At 45.8% G+C, this 15054-nt stretch overlaps 4 protein-coding genes across 8 annotated transcripts in view; 1 reads left to right on the top strand and 3 right to left on the bottom strand.

The window, feature by feature from the left end:
- acad11 (acyl-CoA dehydrogenase family, member 11) overlaps positions 1–13051 on the top strand; it is a 21611-nt gene extending 8560 nt beyond the window's left edge. Inside the window, exons 14-23 of one of the 3 annotated variants that reach the window (XR_015098986.1) lie at positions 4816–4885; positions 5693–5778; positions 6364–6435; positions 6560–6714; positions 6793–6909; positions 7099–7208; positions 7389–8074; positions 8665–10359; positions 10452–10620; positions 11902–13051. Coding sequence is in view for 1 of the 3 variants with exons in the window: in XM_086101798.1 (XP_085957924.1) it covers positions 4816–4885; positions 5693–5778; positions 6364–6435; positions 6560–6714; positions 6793–6909; positions 7099–7208; positions 7389–7491 (713 nt within the window). In the remaining 2 variants the exon portion in view is untranslated. Of the gene's footprint in view, positions 1–4815; positions 4886–5692; positions 5779–6363; positions 6436–6559; positions 6715–6792; positions 6910–7098; positions 7209–7388; positions 10360–10451; positions 10621–11901 lie in introns of those variants that run through there. The other 2 variants (XR_015098985.1, XM_086101798.1) reach the window with 2 other exon arrangements.
- ackr4b (atypical chemokine receptor 4b) lies at positions 254–2900 on the bottom strand. The gene is made up of 2 exons (XM_086101803.1): positions 2732–2900; positions 254–1756 (listed from the first exon to the last, which is right to left on the bottom strand). Exon 2 carries the CDS (start codon positions 1748–1750, stop codon positions 647–649), a length of 1104 nt encoding a protein of 367 aa, XP_085957929.1. The 5' UTR covers positions 1751–1756; positions 2732–2900; the 3' UTR covers positions 254–646.
- Positions 8668–12413, bottom strand: LOC147187179 (solute carrier family 22 member 13-like). Its single transcript, XM_086102569.1, has 8 exons — positions 11970–12413; positions 11056–11159; positions 10815–10969; positions 10149–10320; positions 9940–10060; positions 9804–9820; positions 9322–9378; positions 8668–8866 (listed from the first exon to the last, which is right to left on the bottom strand). Exons 1-8 carry the CDS (start codon positions 12411–12413, stop codon positions 8668–8670), a joined length of 1269 nt encoding a protein of 422 aa, XP_085958695.1.
- The window catches only part of oxsr1b (oxidative stress responsive kinase 1b), a 36357-nt gene continuing 34283 nt past the window's right edge, over positions 12981–15054 (bottom strand). For all 3 annotated transcript variants that reach the window (XM_086101799.1, XM_086101800.1, XM_086101801.1), the window contains one exon: positions 12981–15054. In XM_086101799.1, the coding sequence (XP_085957925.1) occupies positions 14980–15054 (75 nt within the window). In that variant the 3' untranslated portion in view covers positions 12981–14979.

Below are 15054 nucleotides of genomic sequence, written 5' to 3'. Positions count from 1 at the left end.
CCTCGTCTAAATGTTGAACAAGAGACAGAAGTTGACGACCTCGCTTCTTGTTGAAATCGTAAATAAGCGTCCCAAGCTGAGGCAGACGCAAGTCAATTGTCTTCGGAATAAAAAGTGAGCCGCAAGCATAAAAAAGCAGGTGTGTGTGTGTATGTACTGTATAACATGCGGTCCCATAGTGGTCAGTCTCGGAACTGCAACAGTTTTTTGTGTGAGTGCTGTGTTGATCATGCACAAGCACACGATTCCCCCCCCCCCCCCCCCACCGTCCAAATCGGTTAAGATATGAACTCATTCAGTACCAGCCAATTCAAGACCAAGTCTGAAAAGACGTTTAAAAACGTCTTTGGGAGTGAATAAGTTAAAAATGGCTTTGTGTGTACAGTGTACGCCCGCTTATCAGAAGTTCACGAGTCACCTTTTCACGTAGTCGTGTGCTCTTTCTGCCACGCCCTACCGATGGCTCGGTCCCGAACCCCGCAAATACCCCGGGGCTTTGTTCGACTGGGTTTTACTGTTTTTGCTAAGACTACTTGGTCTTAAAACTTTAACGCACTCTTCCAGCTATCTCGAACCAAAATAGTATTTATCCTTTCTCAGGTCTAAAAAAAAAAAAAGCTGAATTGTTGGCAAATTAGTTGCGCCTTTACATGCTGAAGGTGCTGGTATCCGGTTCCTCCGAACCCGACTGCGACTGGTTCTGATTGCGCGCGTTGAGCGCGATCTCCACCGCCGGCTCGCCGTCCTCTTGTCTGGGACGACTCCCGAGTCGCTGCCCGAGACGCTTTGCGGTTTTGAGGACGTGTCCCTTGAAGGAGGACCCGATGAAGGCGTAGAGGAGCGGGTTGATGCAGGCGTGGGTCAGCGCCAGGCTCTCGGTCACCTGCAAGGCGTGGTCCAGGCCCTTGCTGACCCCGCAGTCGGTCACCAGCACGTAGATGACGTCCAGCGCTCGGCAAAGCTTCACCACGTTGTAGGGAAGCTGCGTGAGCAAGAAGACGGCCACCACCGCCAACAGGACGCGCAGGGCCCGCCATTTTTTGTCTCCGCGCAGACCGGGTGCTCGGGACAGGGCCCGGCCTACCGAGCAGTAGCACGCCACCGTGACCAGGAAAGGGAGCGCAAACCGAAGGATGATTTCCAGCAGCTCCAGAGCAGCCTTGGCGGGGCGTCCCATGCCGGCCGGGTACACGGCGGTGCAGTACGTCCTGTGATGGGAATGCTTCACCGTCGAGAAGATGAGTTCAGGCAGCCCCAGGAAGATGGCCACGCCCCACAACGCCGAGCACACCAGGATCCACTGCCGGCGCGCCCGGGGGCCCCTGCCGCTCCTGCGAGCCACCGCGCGGTAGCGGTCCACGCTGATGCACGCCAGGAGCAGCATGCCGCAGCTGAAGTTGGCGCCGTAGAGGAAGGAGGTGAGCTTGCAGGCGGCCGGGCCCAACCTCCAACCGTGCGCGGCGTCGGCCGCCCAGAAGGGCAAGGTGACCAGCAGCAGCAGGTCCGACGCCGCCAGGTTCAGGATGCAAACGTCGCTCAGGGTGCGCAGGCGCGAGCGCGACGCGTACACCGCCACCACCAGGGTGTTGCCCGCCAAGCCCACCACCAGGGCCAGCGAATAGATGACCGGGAGGAAGACGCCGGCGAAGGAGCGCACCGCCTCTTTGTCGCACACGGAGTGGTCGTAGCTGTAGTCGTAGCTGTCGTTGTGCCTGCCGTCCTCGTCGTCGTGGTAATAGTAATCCTCCATGTTTTGCTGTGTGAGCGGGGGGGGGGGGAGATGAAGAATTGAACCGGGAAGGCTTTCGCATGAATCTCTCCTGCATGGCTTCCCTAATGCTTGTAATCCTCAGAAGCCCGCGTGGGCTCCAACAGCGCGCATCGCTGAGCATCCGTCGCCGTTTCGAACTGTTCCTCGTCTTTCCTCACAATGACGACCGGCGTTTAAGCCCAGCCTGGGAAACGCATCAGAACGACCAACCGCAAAACACGACGATCCCACGAAGACGGCGATTTAATGCTTTCGAGGCCCAGGTTTTGTTTTGCAATGAAGGGAACGATTGGAACATTCCGAAACATGTCAAGTATTTTCCCTGCTGTCACCGGCTGCATATTCAAGGCTGGATGAAGTGATTTGTTTTGGTAAACACAGCCAGAAGACCGCTTGGAAACACGAGCTTAAGATGACTGATTTAAAAGGATTTTTGTTGAAGGAATGCGCAAGAAAATATTGAAATTGCCCGTCGCCGTTTTAGGTACGGTTGCAGATTCTGATGGGGTACAAGAGCCTAATCAAGTCGTTTCATGCTCATTAATTAATGCGGTTGCAGGTTCCACCATTTTTTAAATTAATTTATTTTTTTGGTAACTTTGCCCCATTTTGCTACATGGATAAAATAATGGAAAGGGCTTTCTGTAGGACGCACTGCAGTTTGAGACTCTGATGGATACCCCGAAAAAATATTATATATATATATATATGTAAAATCAACCAATATGAAAATGTCACAGTTCAGGAAATGATCGTTATCACGATTGGGTTCTAAAAAAAAAAGGACCTTGACTTATCATTAAACTCTGGACGAGGAAAACAACAATTCTATTTCAATAGCCTCACGGGAAGGCAAAGAATAAGCTGCAACCTAACCACGAAACACCTCCCTTGACATATGACCTTCATTCCAACTTCAAGGTGAACAAAAACAAACAAAAAAAAATCAAAAGTTCTTACCTCCTGTTTTTTTTTTCTTCTTCTTCTTCTTTCTTTTGTCTATCGCCGGCTAATCAAATGTCCAACGTTCACACAAACATCAACGCGTGTTTTGTGTCTGTGGAGGCAAGTTGCCTGAGAGGGGGGGAAAATAACCGCACACGCCACCTCCTCCCTCCAACTGCTGGAGCACGCCCCTCCATTCACTGTGTGTGTGTGTGTGTGTGTGTGTGTGTGTGCGCGCGCTCTCAATTCTGCTTCAGCTTAGCTTCCTGAGAAGTTTTTTTTGTTTTTGCTCGTAAGTCGACGCGCATCTAGAAGGCCAACGCCTGACAAGTTGTGATGAATGAGTCTGCCAAAAGTGGCCACGTTTGTGTTGCGTTACCTTGTACAAACAGTGACCACCCCCCCTCCCCCTCCATTATATTTTGATGTTATTCTCATAAAAATGCGATTGAGTATTTATCTTGTAGCACTTGAACCCTTTTGGGAACAGCGGTTACTACAGTGGGCAGGTTATCAGGTGACCGGTTATCTTTATTTGTGCATGAAAGGGTTAAATTTGGATAAGTTCTCACTTTTATAAAATGAGGAGTATTCAACAAAGTTTACGTGACTATATTGACCTGATTCAAATTTTTTTTCTTGTTTAAAAAGTCACTTTTTTTTGCACAAATAATATCTTTGTCTTATTTCGATGCCTCCTTAAGTGAGCATTTTTTCGTAATGTTAATAATAGTGTACATTCTTGTCATCTTTTAAACTCTGTTTTTGTGTATTGCAACAATTTCTTGGTATTATGTCAACTCGTTGCAACTGTTCTCAGTCAGTGTTACTGCTTAAGTCCACCTTTTTTTCCTCATAATGATAACTTTTATTCTTGTCAGACCTTTCTCCTCCATTTGCCACATCGTAGAATTTTTCTCTTGTATTATTGCGACTTCAAAAATGCAACCCTTTTTCTTGGAATCGACATATTCTTGGTCCGTCAATCGTGACCTTTTACACTCACAAAACTGGAACTATTTTTCCACAGCAGTCCAACTTTTTTTTTTTGTTTTTGGATCCTCATCGTCTCTTGTCTCTTATTTAGATTTATTTCTCATGAAATAAATCTATTAATTGCACGTTATCACAACCTTAATCCCCCCCATTTTTCTTTTCAGTGCGGCGCTGATACTCGTACAAAAGGTCGCCCGTATGCTCTGCTCAAACCTCAGTCTTGCAATATCTGAATGCCAAACTGTAACAAAGTGTTCTGAAAACAACCCTCAGCACAGTCCGTTACTTTTTATTTTAATTTTTTTTTGCTTGCTGTGTCTTTCAGCGGTATTCGTCTAAAGTTGGGTGGCAGGGGACAAAGCGGAACGCTAATTTTTTCATTTTACACAGCACAACGTTCCCGGCCGGCGAAAGGAAAATCAGGGGACGTTTAGCAACGGAAATCGACAAAATGGGGAAGACGTCCAACAGATGGGGGGGGGAAAAAGGAGCGTGTCAACAAAAATCGACTCGGGGAAGATTGTTGTCACATTCCAGTGCAGACCGGGGCACGTTCGGACCTGACGGCTTTTGTCTCCGTCGTTCCGTCTTGTGTCACGGGGGATCCTGGCGTGCCTCGGGCTGTCCAAAGTGCAGCCCCGGAATACCACGCTCAATGCGAAAGACTCCAAACTATGCTCGAGTGTACAGTATTAGCACTTCAATTTGCGTATGAAAGCCCGAGCACGTCGCATCGTGCCGGCAGACATGTCTGGCGTCCATATGTCACCCTGCCCTCAGGGGTCCCGTCTGATGGAAATCAAAACAGGAAGACTGTTTTTTTTTTTTGTTTTTTTTTTGTCGCCGTGACTTTGCGGATGACTTCTGAGACCAAGTAGCCGCACGTCGACGTCAAAGCGGACCTCCGACCACTCTGTGTGAACATTTCGGGAAATGTAAATCAGCATGTGGTCGAGCATCCATCCGTCATTGCTCGGCTGGACTTTCCAGCTGGGGGCCACATTTGTGAGCGCGCGCACGCACACATAAGGGTCACATCGTGATGGGTTTCCAAAGGTGGAAAAAAACTAAAGTGTGTGTGTGTGTGTGTGTGGTCCTTTTAGGCGCAGGGCATCCTCGATGCAAAGTGGCCATTGTGATGTGTAGGAGCGCCCCCGAGGATGCCAGAAGCAGGTCAGCGTCGCCTCCTCAAAGTTCAGTTCACTCCGGTTTAGGCCTGCCACACACACACACACACACACACACAATTGCAAACGAATGCCACGGAACTCTTGCGTAACCAAACCAATTGTTTGTCTTATGTTTTTTTAAGAAGCCAATTTTGGGGGCAAGGTTGCCGGGGTTGCAATTTTGTGCAGAGTAAGCCAATTTTTGTGGTGTGGTTTTGTGGGTTATTCATTTGACCCAACCTTTTGGTTTAGAGAAATAACCCCAAAAAGATTGGTTGGTTTTGTTTTTGACTCCATTTTTTATTGCTGTTGTTTTGTTTTTTTGACCCAACAGTTTTTAGAGTGTACATCTGAATTCCTGTAAAATTTTGACTTAAACGTTTCCCCCCTCCCCCCTTCGGATGACTTAATTCTCATAAAACTTTGAATCAAACAAATGATTTGACCAATGGCGTAACACATACTTTACCAATAGGGGTGCAAGAAATGAATGAGAAAACACACAACTTGACAGTGCGCCGAATAGTGGCCACGAATGAACTTATTTTTTGAGTTGTTTTGTTTTTATTCTCCCCGTTTCCTGTTCCAACCTGCCGCTCAACATGTCTTTGAGACTTCAGCATGTGAACTTTGGCCTCGCGCCGCCATACATCAAAGTCATTATGCTGTTTGTTTGGTTTCTCGGCGGCGAGAGCTCATTGCCGAGAAAACCACGCCCAGCATATAGAGTCAAATAATCAGCGCCTCCTTAAACGGTCGCGCAACCACAAAACGCCGGGATTGAAAGTATTTTCTGTTTGAACACTTGCAGACACGCCAGACACAGCATGATCCTGGTGCCAATGGATACGGCGGGCGTCAAATTGATCAGGCCCCTCACCGTGTTTGGACAAGACGGTATGACCGCCACCGTGTCTGGACGAGGCACACCTGCGCTTGTACAGCTTATAGGTCACATTATGTAACGGCATGTAAATAGACATCTCAAGACTTTTTTTTTTTTTTATCCACTTCGTGATTATACTTAACTCATTCAGTACCAGCCAAATCTAGACCAAGTCTGAAAAGACGTTTGAAAACGTCTTTGGGAGTGAATGAGTTAAGTACAAAAAAAAAAGTAAAGGTTACTTTTACGAATGATGGGGAAAAAAGTCTGACAAAAATATTTTGTCATGCACAATATTTTCCTCTTCCAATGGCCTTTCTGTCATCAGTGCCTGTTGAGCTGAAGGTTTCGAACACCTGCCAACTGGAGTCATGCGCAAAGTCAAAATTCCCGGCGCACTGATTGTAATGTACTTTTTTTTTTTTTTTAAAGCACAAAATTTTTAGCAGTCAAGAGAATATCTTACATTTTTTATTAAAAAAAAAAAAAGACTTATTGTATTGGATCACATTACGTAATGTTCTGAATGAAATGTGCACTGTGGAATTTATGCCAACCAAAATTTGCCATGTCCCCCCCCCCCCCCCCCTCCCCAGACGCCATCCACGGCGGCCACTTCGAAGTGCACTTCGAAAACGTGCGTGTCCCTGCCTCCAACATCCTTCTCGGTGGGTGGCAGCAGGAAGTGGTTTGAGCAACCCCCAAACATTTATGTTCAGAGTCCTCAAATATTTGTCGCAGCCAATTGCGTGCGGGTTCCTCCTCTCTAACCGCCGTGTCCCTTGTTGGTAGGCGAAGGCCGAGGCTTTGAGATCGCTCAGGGCCGTCTGGGTCCGGGCCGGCTGCATCACTGCATGAGAGCCGTGGGCCTGGCCGAGATGGCGCTGGAACTGCTCTGCCGGCGTGCCGCCTCCAGGGAAGCCTTTGGCAAAAAGCTCTACCAACACGTAGGCCACGTTCCCTTGAAAAGCCGCTTGTCGACACCTAAATGGACAGCTCACGCTGTGACGTGTGTGTGTGTGTAGGAGGTGGTCGCTCACTGGGTGGCAGAGTGCCGACTCACGATTGAGCAAACCCGCCTGCTCACGCTCGGCGCAGCCCACGCGCTCGATATGCTCGGCAGCCGCGCCGCTCGCAAGCAGGTGAAATTGTCTGACGCTCAGCTTTTTCTTTTTTTTTTTTTTTTGCTTTTTCTTGGGCTTTTTGTGTGATATAACTGCCACAGAAAAGGAAAAAAGTGTCATGATAAACAATTGACTGCCCCTACTAATTTATTAACCTAGCCTATTTTTTGAATGTGCTTTTCCTATATTATTACTTCATCCGCGCAGATTGCGCTGATCAAGGTGGCAGCGGCCAGGATGGCGTGCAAAGTGGTGGACTGTGCCATCCAAGTCTTCGGAGGTGCCGGCGTTTCTGGAGACTTCCCTCTGGCGCAGATGTGAGCATCTAACAACGATTTATTTCGCACTTTTTTTGTCCAAAATGCATCTACCCAAGTGCTTTTGAGGAGTTAAGAACAAACAATAACATCAATCAGACATTTTGAAAATTGGTGTCATATGCTTCCTTGTCAGACATGGTCATACAATAAAGCCCCCCCCCCCCCCACCCCCACCAGGTATTCTTATGCAAGAACGCTGCGAATCGCCGATGGACCCGATGAGGTGCACTTGTCCACCATCGCCCGTTTGGAGCTAAGAGATCAACTTGCCAAACTGTGACGTCATCATCACGTGACTTGCAACCGATCGACGCAAGCACAAGAGGTCTGGCAGTGTTCGCTCTCCCGTCACATTTGGATTCCCCTACAATGCCGTAAAAAGACGGAATTGAATTTTTGGTGTGTTAATTAAATATCGTAAGGCTTTCTTAATTCCAATCTTGCAAAAAAACAAAGTGTTTTCCCGGCTAACTTCCATTTCGGGTAGTCCGACAGTGGGGATGCATCGGGGAAAATATTTACTTTTTGACATCTCGTCGACAATTGACTGATATCGCAGGAGTGCCAGCCACATCCAAAGTGAAAATGAACCCTTTCAGGGACAGCGGTTACTCCGGTGGACATTTTATCATGTCGTCAGATTAAAGGGTTAAAATGTGTACGCAACTTCCTTTGCGTAGCATGCGACCAGTCAAAATAAATAAAGGGCTAAATGTGTGCACCTTTCCAGAAACATTTAGGAGACGAGAGAATTTGTATTGGACTTAACGTTCTTTCTTTTGGTTTATTTTTGGGACATCGTGCGAGAGGCTTCGTCACGCAACAGGAAGTGGCGAGCGGTGACGTCGGAAACTGTTAGCAAGGTAAGAGAACTTGTCTTGACCCCCAAAAATAAATGTATGAACGCGAGAAATGTCTTCTATACACCAGTGAGTGTTATTCTCGAGAAATGACGGTCATGACGGATCGATTTGAATTCAGACACAAACTTCAAAATCAAGTACAATATCGTGAATATTATAAAATACGATAAGCGCACAAATCCGATAAGCGTACTGTGTATAGTCAACTGTTGAAACAGCTGGGACATGTCTTGATGACTCGGACCTTGTGTTATTTCCAAATGGTTAAAAAAAAAAGTGTATCAAAAAACATCTAGCAATATAGCGGGGGATTCCGTGCAACAAACATAAGACCCACAAAAAAAAATGTAGGGAGAACACCGATCAAAAGTTCAAAAATGATCGGAAACGTGAGGTGCTCTGCGAGTATGAGCCAATTTCCCCATGGTAACCAAGTCGTAACTACAATGCGGTGCTTTTGCCGCGGCTTTTCTCTTGCTTTTCCCATTCGTCATTCGTCTTTCCCATCTCGGGTTTCCTACAAGTTAAAAAAATAAATAAAAACGGATGAAAATGTCTTCATCAATCAACTGTTTTTCTCCCCCCAAAAGGCCTTACTGTAGCTGGGCGTGGTCCTGGAGTTCAGTGTTGAGGGTCTCTGGCAGCAGCAGACACGGGCCCACCGCACTAACTGCCACCATGCCGTACACTAGCACGGGGAGGCTGTGGTGGTGCGCGCTCAGGAGTTTTAGAAGGGGGGCCAGGATGCCTCCCAGCCGGCACCACATGGTGTTGACACCCATGCCACTCTGCCTGCCCGCACGCAAACGGCAAGCATGACGTACTGTGGATTTGGGTTTTGGGGAATTTTTGTTCGTCATGTTTTTACATCTGATATGAGAATGTCTTTTGGCGTCATTACTATAATCACGGTTGATGCTAGGTCGCAATTGATATCGATTTGTTTGAGGCCTGCGCTAATTCTGATGTGCGTCAGAACAAGATTCCGATAACTCCAAAATGTAATAGATAGATATATAATGAATAAAATAATGTATTCTTGAGTCCCCAACACTTAGAAAAAATATATAAAAATGACTGACAGGGGGATACGGTTTTCTGATCCGTCATCCTTGAATATTTGTTTATCTTCATAGAACAGAGAAAAAAAGAATGGCATTTGTAATTTGGTGTGTACTATATAGCTTGATCGATGGAAAGAATTGCCCAAAAATCCTCGAACTGCAAGTATTTCAAATTGACCTTACCTTAGCGTGGTGGGGTACAGCTCCGCTGTATAAACGAACAGGATGCCAAAGGAAACGCTGGATGAGAATTTCCCAAAAACAGCTAGACAGCAGGAAGCTCTGAAACGAGGATGCATTCTGTCTTTGTGAAGAAATGGGTGGCGTTCCTTTTATACTTATTTATGTTTGTGCGCGCGCATCTATTTTCAGCCTCCGATTACGGTAGAATGTTGCTTGTTTTGTTGTGTGTACATTGGCCGCCAGGGGGCAGTATAATGCATAGGGTACACCTATTTCAATTTCTCAGAACCAATGAGCATACAAAATTGCCCCCCCCACTGTTTTTTTTAAATTAATGAGATACCAATTAAAGCATGTCTCATCAAATTTTCAGTTTTCTTTAAATAAAACTGCTAAAATTCGAAGCTGATTTTTTTTTTTTTTAATCGGATAGTGATAATCTGTCTGATCAATCACTTGTACATGAAAATATATCCCAGTACCACATGCGACATACAGCCTGTATGGAATGTTTCATGCGTCTCGAAAAATTGTTGCATGTTGATGTCACCTTTTGGCACGAAGAAGAGGCACAGGCAGGCGATCGCTCCCAACAGCAATGAGGCTCCATCAGTTCACCCTGTCCAGTAGAGCTTGCGACACTTCCCTCCCGTTGACTTTTGCCGCTCTGCGCACCTCCTTCATAGCCTGCTCCTTCTTCCCCTGAGTCATGAGCCAGCGAGCCGATTCCGGCAGGAGCCTGGTCAGTGGAAATGCGGGTAATTTGCTATTTATTTGAAACCGGCATGATATGGACGTGAGTCTCGGTATCGGGTGGTGGTACCGACCAGAATAATACGGGCGGGACAATAAGAAGAGGGCCGTAGAGAGTCAGTTGGAGGATCCTCCAATCGTGGATTAAATAGGCGAGACCGGCCAACGCGGCGAGACCGATGGGATAAAAACTGTGATTGATGACGGTGCAGAAGGCAAACTTGGATGACTCGCACCACTCGCCACCTTCAGGGAAGCGCGAGAAGAGAACCTTCATTCATGCCGGTAGGTCGCCGGGATGTCAGTTGAATCGCCACAGCAACACTATTTCACACGACAACTTGTGTACAATCGATCTTGCATCCTTTTCTCCAAAGCTTATCCAGGGTCAGCTTGCTGGGGTACGGACTTCCACCTCCCGAGCCACTTCGTCCAGCTCTTCCGGGAGGATTCCAGGATGTTCTCTTGCCAGCCGCGATAGAGAGTCTTTTCTGGGTCGCCCCCGGAATCTTATCTGAATGGGACGTGCCCCGAATACTGCACCAGGTAAGCCTTCGGGAGGTATCCTAATCGGATGCCCGAGCCATTTCATTTGCCTCACAAAAGCTGTTAGTGGTCATACAAGGACAGAACAGCGGTAAGGGGAGCCGGTTCCTTTCAAATCTTGTGAACTCACTTAAATGAGATCAAGGGTCAAATAGATTTGTTCAGTATTGTGGGTGTTGGGTCGTAGCGCTCACCAATCACGAATCCGTTGCCAATGAGTCCCGACAGGGAGAATCCGCACATGAATTTGAGCACGATATAAACGTACACGTTGGGAGAGAATGCGGCGCCGACGCCCGCCAAGAAAAGAAGCTGATGCCCGAGCAACAGCACGAAGCGGCGGCCAAACCTGCAAAAAAAGATTGGATTTCTTTTGAGCAAATCCAAACGAGAATCTTGCTGCGGTCGGTGGATATAGTTGAGGAAACGGTGGACCTGTCAGCCGTTGCGCCCAGCGCGAGAGCGCCGATGAGAAGTCCCATCATGTGAACTGACTGGGACACCTCGATCATCATGCTTCTGTCGCACACCAGATTGAACTGATTGACAAAGAGGGAACGAGAATGACAACCCAAAAAAAATAATCCGGTCATTTTTCACGAAACCAAGTCTGAGGGGGAGCGCTTGTCCACCTCACACGCGTGCTATGCTTCATAGAAAGCATCATTATGGCGCAGGTGGATTTCGAAAGGGACCTGAAAATGAGTAATTCGCTTGCCGAGATCAAAAACAAATTCAAAAAAATAGTACAAACAACCTACGCCAATCAGAGTTAAAGTGATCAATTCTAAACATTAAATATAATGATAAATCAGAACTAAGTTGATAAATAGTTAAAGGTATGGCGATATTCATTATGAATACAAGAGAAAATTGACACAAGAGTGCCAGGGTGTGTATATACAAAATCCCGATACAAACCAAAAGTGGTAAAAATATCACGGTTACGGGTAAAGCATGAGCCCGAATGGAGACTTCTTTCTTCTTACTGTCTTTCTTTTCTGATTGATATAAAAATGATGCGCGAGATATAAACACATAACACGGGGTAGGACTAGATACGTTTTTTTACTTCTTCCTACTCCCTTGAACATAATAACTGTGTTGAATGAAGACTGATTTCTCTTTCCTTTTTACTATTTTACTTGCCTTACTTTCTGTCAAATTATTACTGTATATTTTTTATGTTCAAATCAAAAAATCCAATCAGGTGTAGCCCACAAGATGAGGCCAAAATCATATTTTCTGACCATTTTGATTATTTGCTCTTCTCTGCGATAGGTAATTGGGAGCCAACAATAAATGGTGAGGTTCGCCCACCGGTACCGTGGCGACCATTTCCATCTCACCTCTGTCCCAATGCTGGAGGTCCCAGGCGGCACCTCAAATTCGGAGCCATTGAGGCAGCTCGTGGTCTCGTTCAGGCCGTACAGCTCGATGGCTTCCAAGTCGGAGTCGACCGGCGTGAACATGAGGCAGCTCTGGAAGCTTCCATCCGGATTTACGGGGATGGTGAGCTCCTTCTGCCTCTCCGGGGTCAGGTTGGCATCCACCCGATCCAGGATCCAGTCGGTGTTGCAGTAGTTTGGGTAGTTGACACCGACAAAAACCTGGCTGATGATGTCGAAGGCGACGAAGATGTTGGGGATGCACAAGGCCGCCACCAGGCGCTTCTGGAACAAGCCGAACTCGCCGATCTCCTTGAGGATGCGCGTGAAGGTACTCATGGTGTCGGGGGGGAAAAAAAATTGTGATGCAACGTCGAGTCGGTGGCTTGTGTTATAATGCTCCATGTTAATGGTTAAACACAATCAGTTGTTTTTTTTTTTTTTTATGAGCCGCCACAGCAAACACATAATGCAAAATATGATAAAAGTTTGGCTGGGCGACAAAGTCACGTTGGAGACACGTGTCGCATGGGACCGGCACGTTTTTGGAGAGGCGGTCGAATTGCGGGGCCCAAGAGATGTCATGCGGTCTTCGGAGGACGCAGCCGCCGTACGGAACGAAAAGCTGTGAAAATGGGTAGGAATTGCAAACTTTGTAGAATAATTGACCGTGGCCTTTGCGATATTTTCTTTTACTTGATTTTGCCTTCTTTTTTTTTTTGCTCGTCTTAATGTTGCCATTTCAGGCATTCGACTGGCTTGTATCATTTGAATTTATCATTTAATTTAAGCGCAACATATTTTTTCATATGCATCCAATGCTTTTGCTTGACAAAAAAAGGAACTCTTTCTAAAAATGGATGACAAAAATTAGAGGATGTTCTGTATAAAAAGCTAGCAATAAATACGATACAGATATATAAACGTAACTACTGTTTATTAGATTAGAAATAAGGACTGCTCAGAAAAGAATGCAATAAAACAGTCTACCTTTAATCGTTATTGCAAAACAGTACAATTATAAATTATAAGAGAATGCTGAATATTTTGTCCGATTTTTTTCTATGAGCGTAAATGGCGACAAGCCATCCATCCCCCCTGTCACGAGGAGGCAAAACAAGCTCGGTCTTATGTGTTTTCTTCATTACTGACGAAAAAGACTTGAAAAGAAACATGCTTGGAACTCCTGAAACAAAGTAGTGATTATTGTCATAATAATATCGCCAAAAACAAGTTATTGGCTGAAGAATCGTATTTGCCTAACAGGCAAAAGCTACTGAGACGGGTTGAGAATCTTGTCCGCCAAATGTTAGCGCTGGCATTTATGTGTCGGAACTTTGGTGCTAGGAGAAACGTGACGATTGGTCATTTTTTTAAATCGAAAGACGGCTGACTTAGTTATTGCACCCTTTTGCACGTTCCCGTTCAAAAAACTTCGTAAACAGCGAACCACTCAACTGTATTGAAAACACGTCGGTGGGGGGGGGGGGGCCGTTTAAGGTGGTAAAAAATACACATCGTGACATTTTTTTTTTCTTCCTTTGCTTACAAAAGGCAGAAAGTTCCCAAAGTAGACTTCAATCGGTGAATTGTCAGTAACCGATGTCTTGTCGTCTTCCTTCAAAGCCTCCCAAAATGGGCTGGGACAAAAACAAGGCCAAGCGTGAAACATCCCGTTTGAAAACAAAAACAAAAAACAACAACAAATAATAATGTCATTATTTACATACTACGAGCTAAATCAAGTACTTGTGTTTCTCTATGTACACGCACACACAAAAATGCACTTAAATTGTTGTTGTTTTTTTCCCCCCCATTTGTGAATGACTCGACAAAAACTTGGCCGGTTAAGAAACTTTGAAAAATGTGTGGTTTCAGTTGTTTGACTTTGTTATTGTCATTTTGTCTTTTTCGGCGTTCAATTGGAAATCGATCGATGTTGACTTCACGTAAAAACAAACGAAAAAAAGTTTTATGGTAAGACGCGCGCTTATGTTGATATCGTGAATTGACGCAAGAATTCCCGCAACGTCATTATTGAGGCAAAGGCGCCAAGATTAGCATCTACTATGCGTTCTCCAAATTTGTTTGGTTTTCTGGCGGTTCCGATTTATGGCAGCGTTTAGCATGAAATCACAAATAAGTATATGATAACATGGGCCAATTTTGTAAGACCAAAAATATATGTTATACGTTGACATGGACACCATCGTTAGCATCGTTCCACTTCCTACGTCGGTGCTGTCGAGGGTTATTTCCGATAATCACTTTTATCGCTAGATTGGGACTATTAAGGCAAACGAGAGATATGTACGTCGCTGCTTGATTATTTTTTTGGGGGGGGGTGATGCGTCAGTCTTCCGCAACTGTTTGATTTTGGGATGCAAGCTCAAGGATTCAAAAACTGCACAAAAGTAACACGCTGGACCGCAAATGTACAAAAAACGAGTTCTGAAATATATACTCGTCTTCCATTTAAGCGTGAGTGCCGTATGACGTTTTTTGTGGTTCTCCAGAGCTCGACGTTAACTGAAACCATACACGATAGCAAAAAAAACATTAACAAAGTGCATCCAGTAGTTTTGCTAAACACAAGTCATTGTTAAACGTTCAAAGCGTGTTAGTTGAGATTGTGCAAATGCATCCAACTATCGGAGGAAAGCAAAACCCAAAGAATCCGGACAGCGGTTGAACATCGTCGCAGACAGCGAACAAGTACACTGTAAACATTTTTTTTTCGGCGCCGTTTTTTTTTTTTTGAGTGATTCATGAACCCGTCGTACTTCGGGCTCATTCAAAAAAGTCGCCCATTGAACGGTGGGTTTCTTTGGCAGTTCTGGTTTTCTTTCCAGCCGTAGAAAAACAAATTCTAAATCTCTATGAATATTTAAATATGCCCGCCCCCCCCCCCCCCCCAAAAAAAATTCACATCTTTTAGGCAAGTCACGGTCTCGTGGTCGGAAACATCAGCTTAGCTGATGGTGAGCTGAGCAAAGCCGATCAATTTGACGTCGTCCGGTATTTCGGATCCCTCGACTCCAGAAGC

This window comes from Hippocampus guttulatus, chromosome 21, assembly GCF_054856545.1.
Source record: "Hippocampus guttulatus isolate MCC_2025c chromosome 21, RoL_Hgut_1.0, whole genome shotgun sequence".
Lineage (NCBI taxonomy): Eukaryota > Metazoa > Chordata > Actinopteri > Syngnathiformes > Syngnathidae > Hippocampus > Hippocampus guttulatus.
Note: the sequence above shows the minus strand (reverse complement) of the source record. Positions and strands in the feature narration are given on the sequence as shown.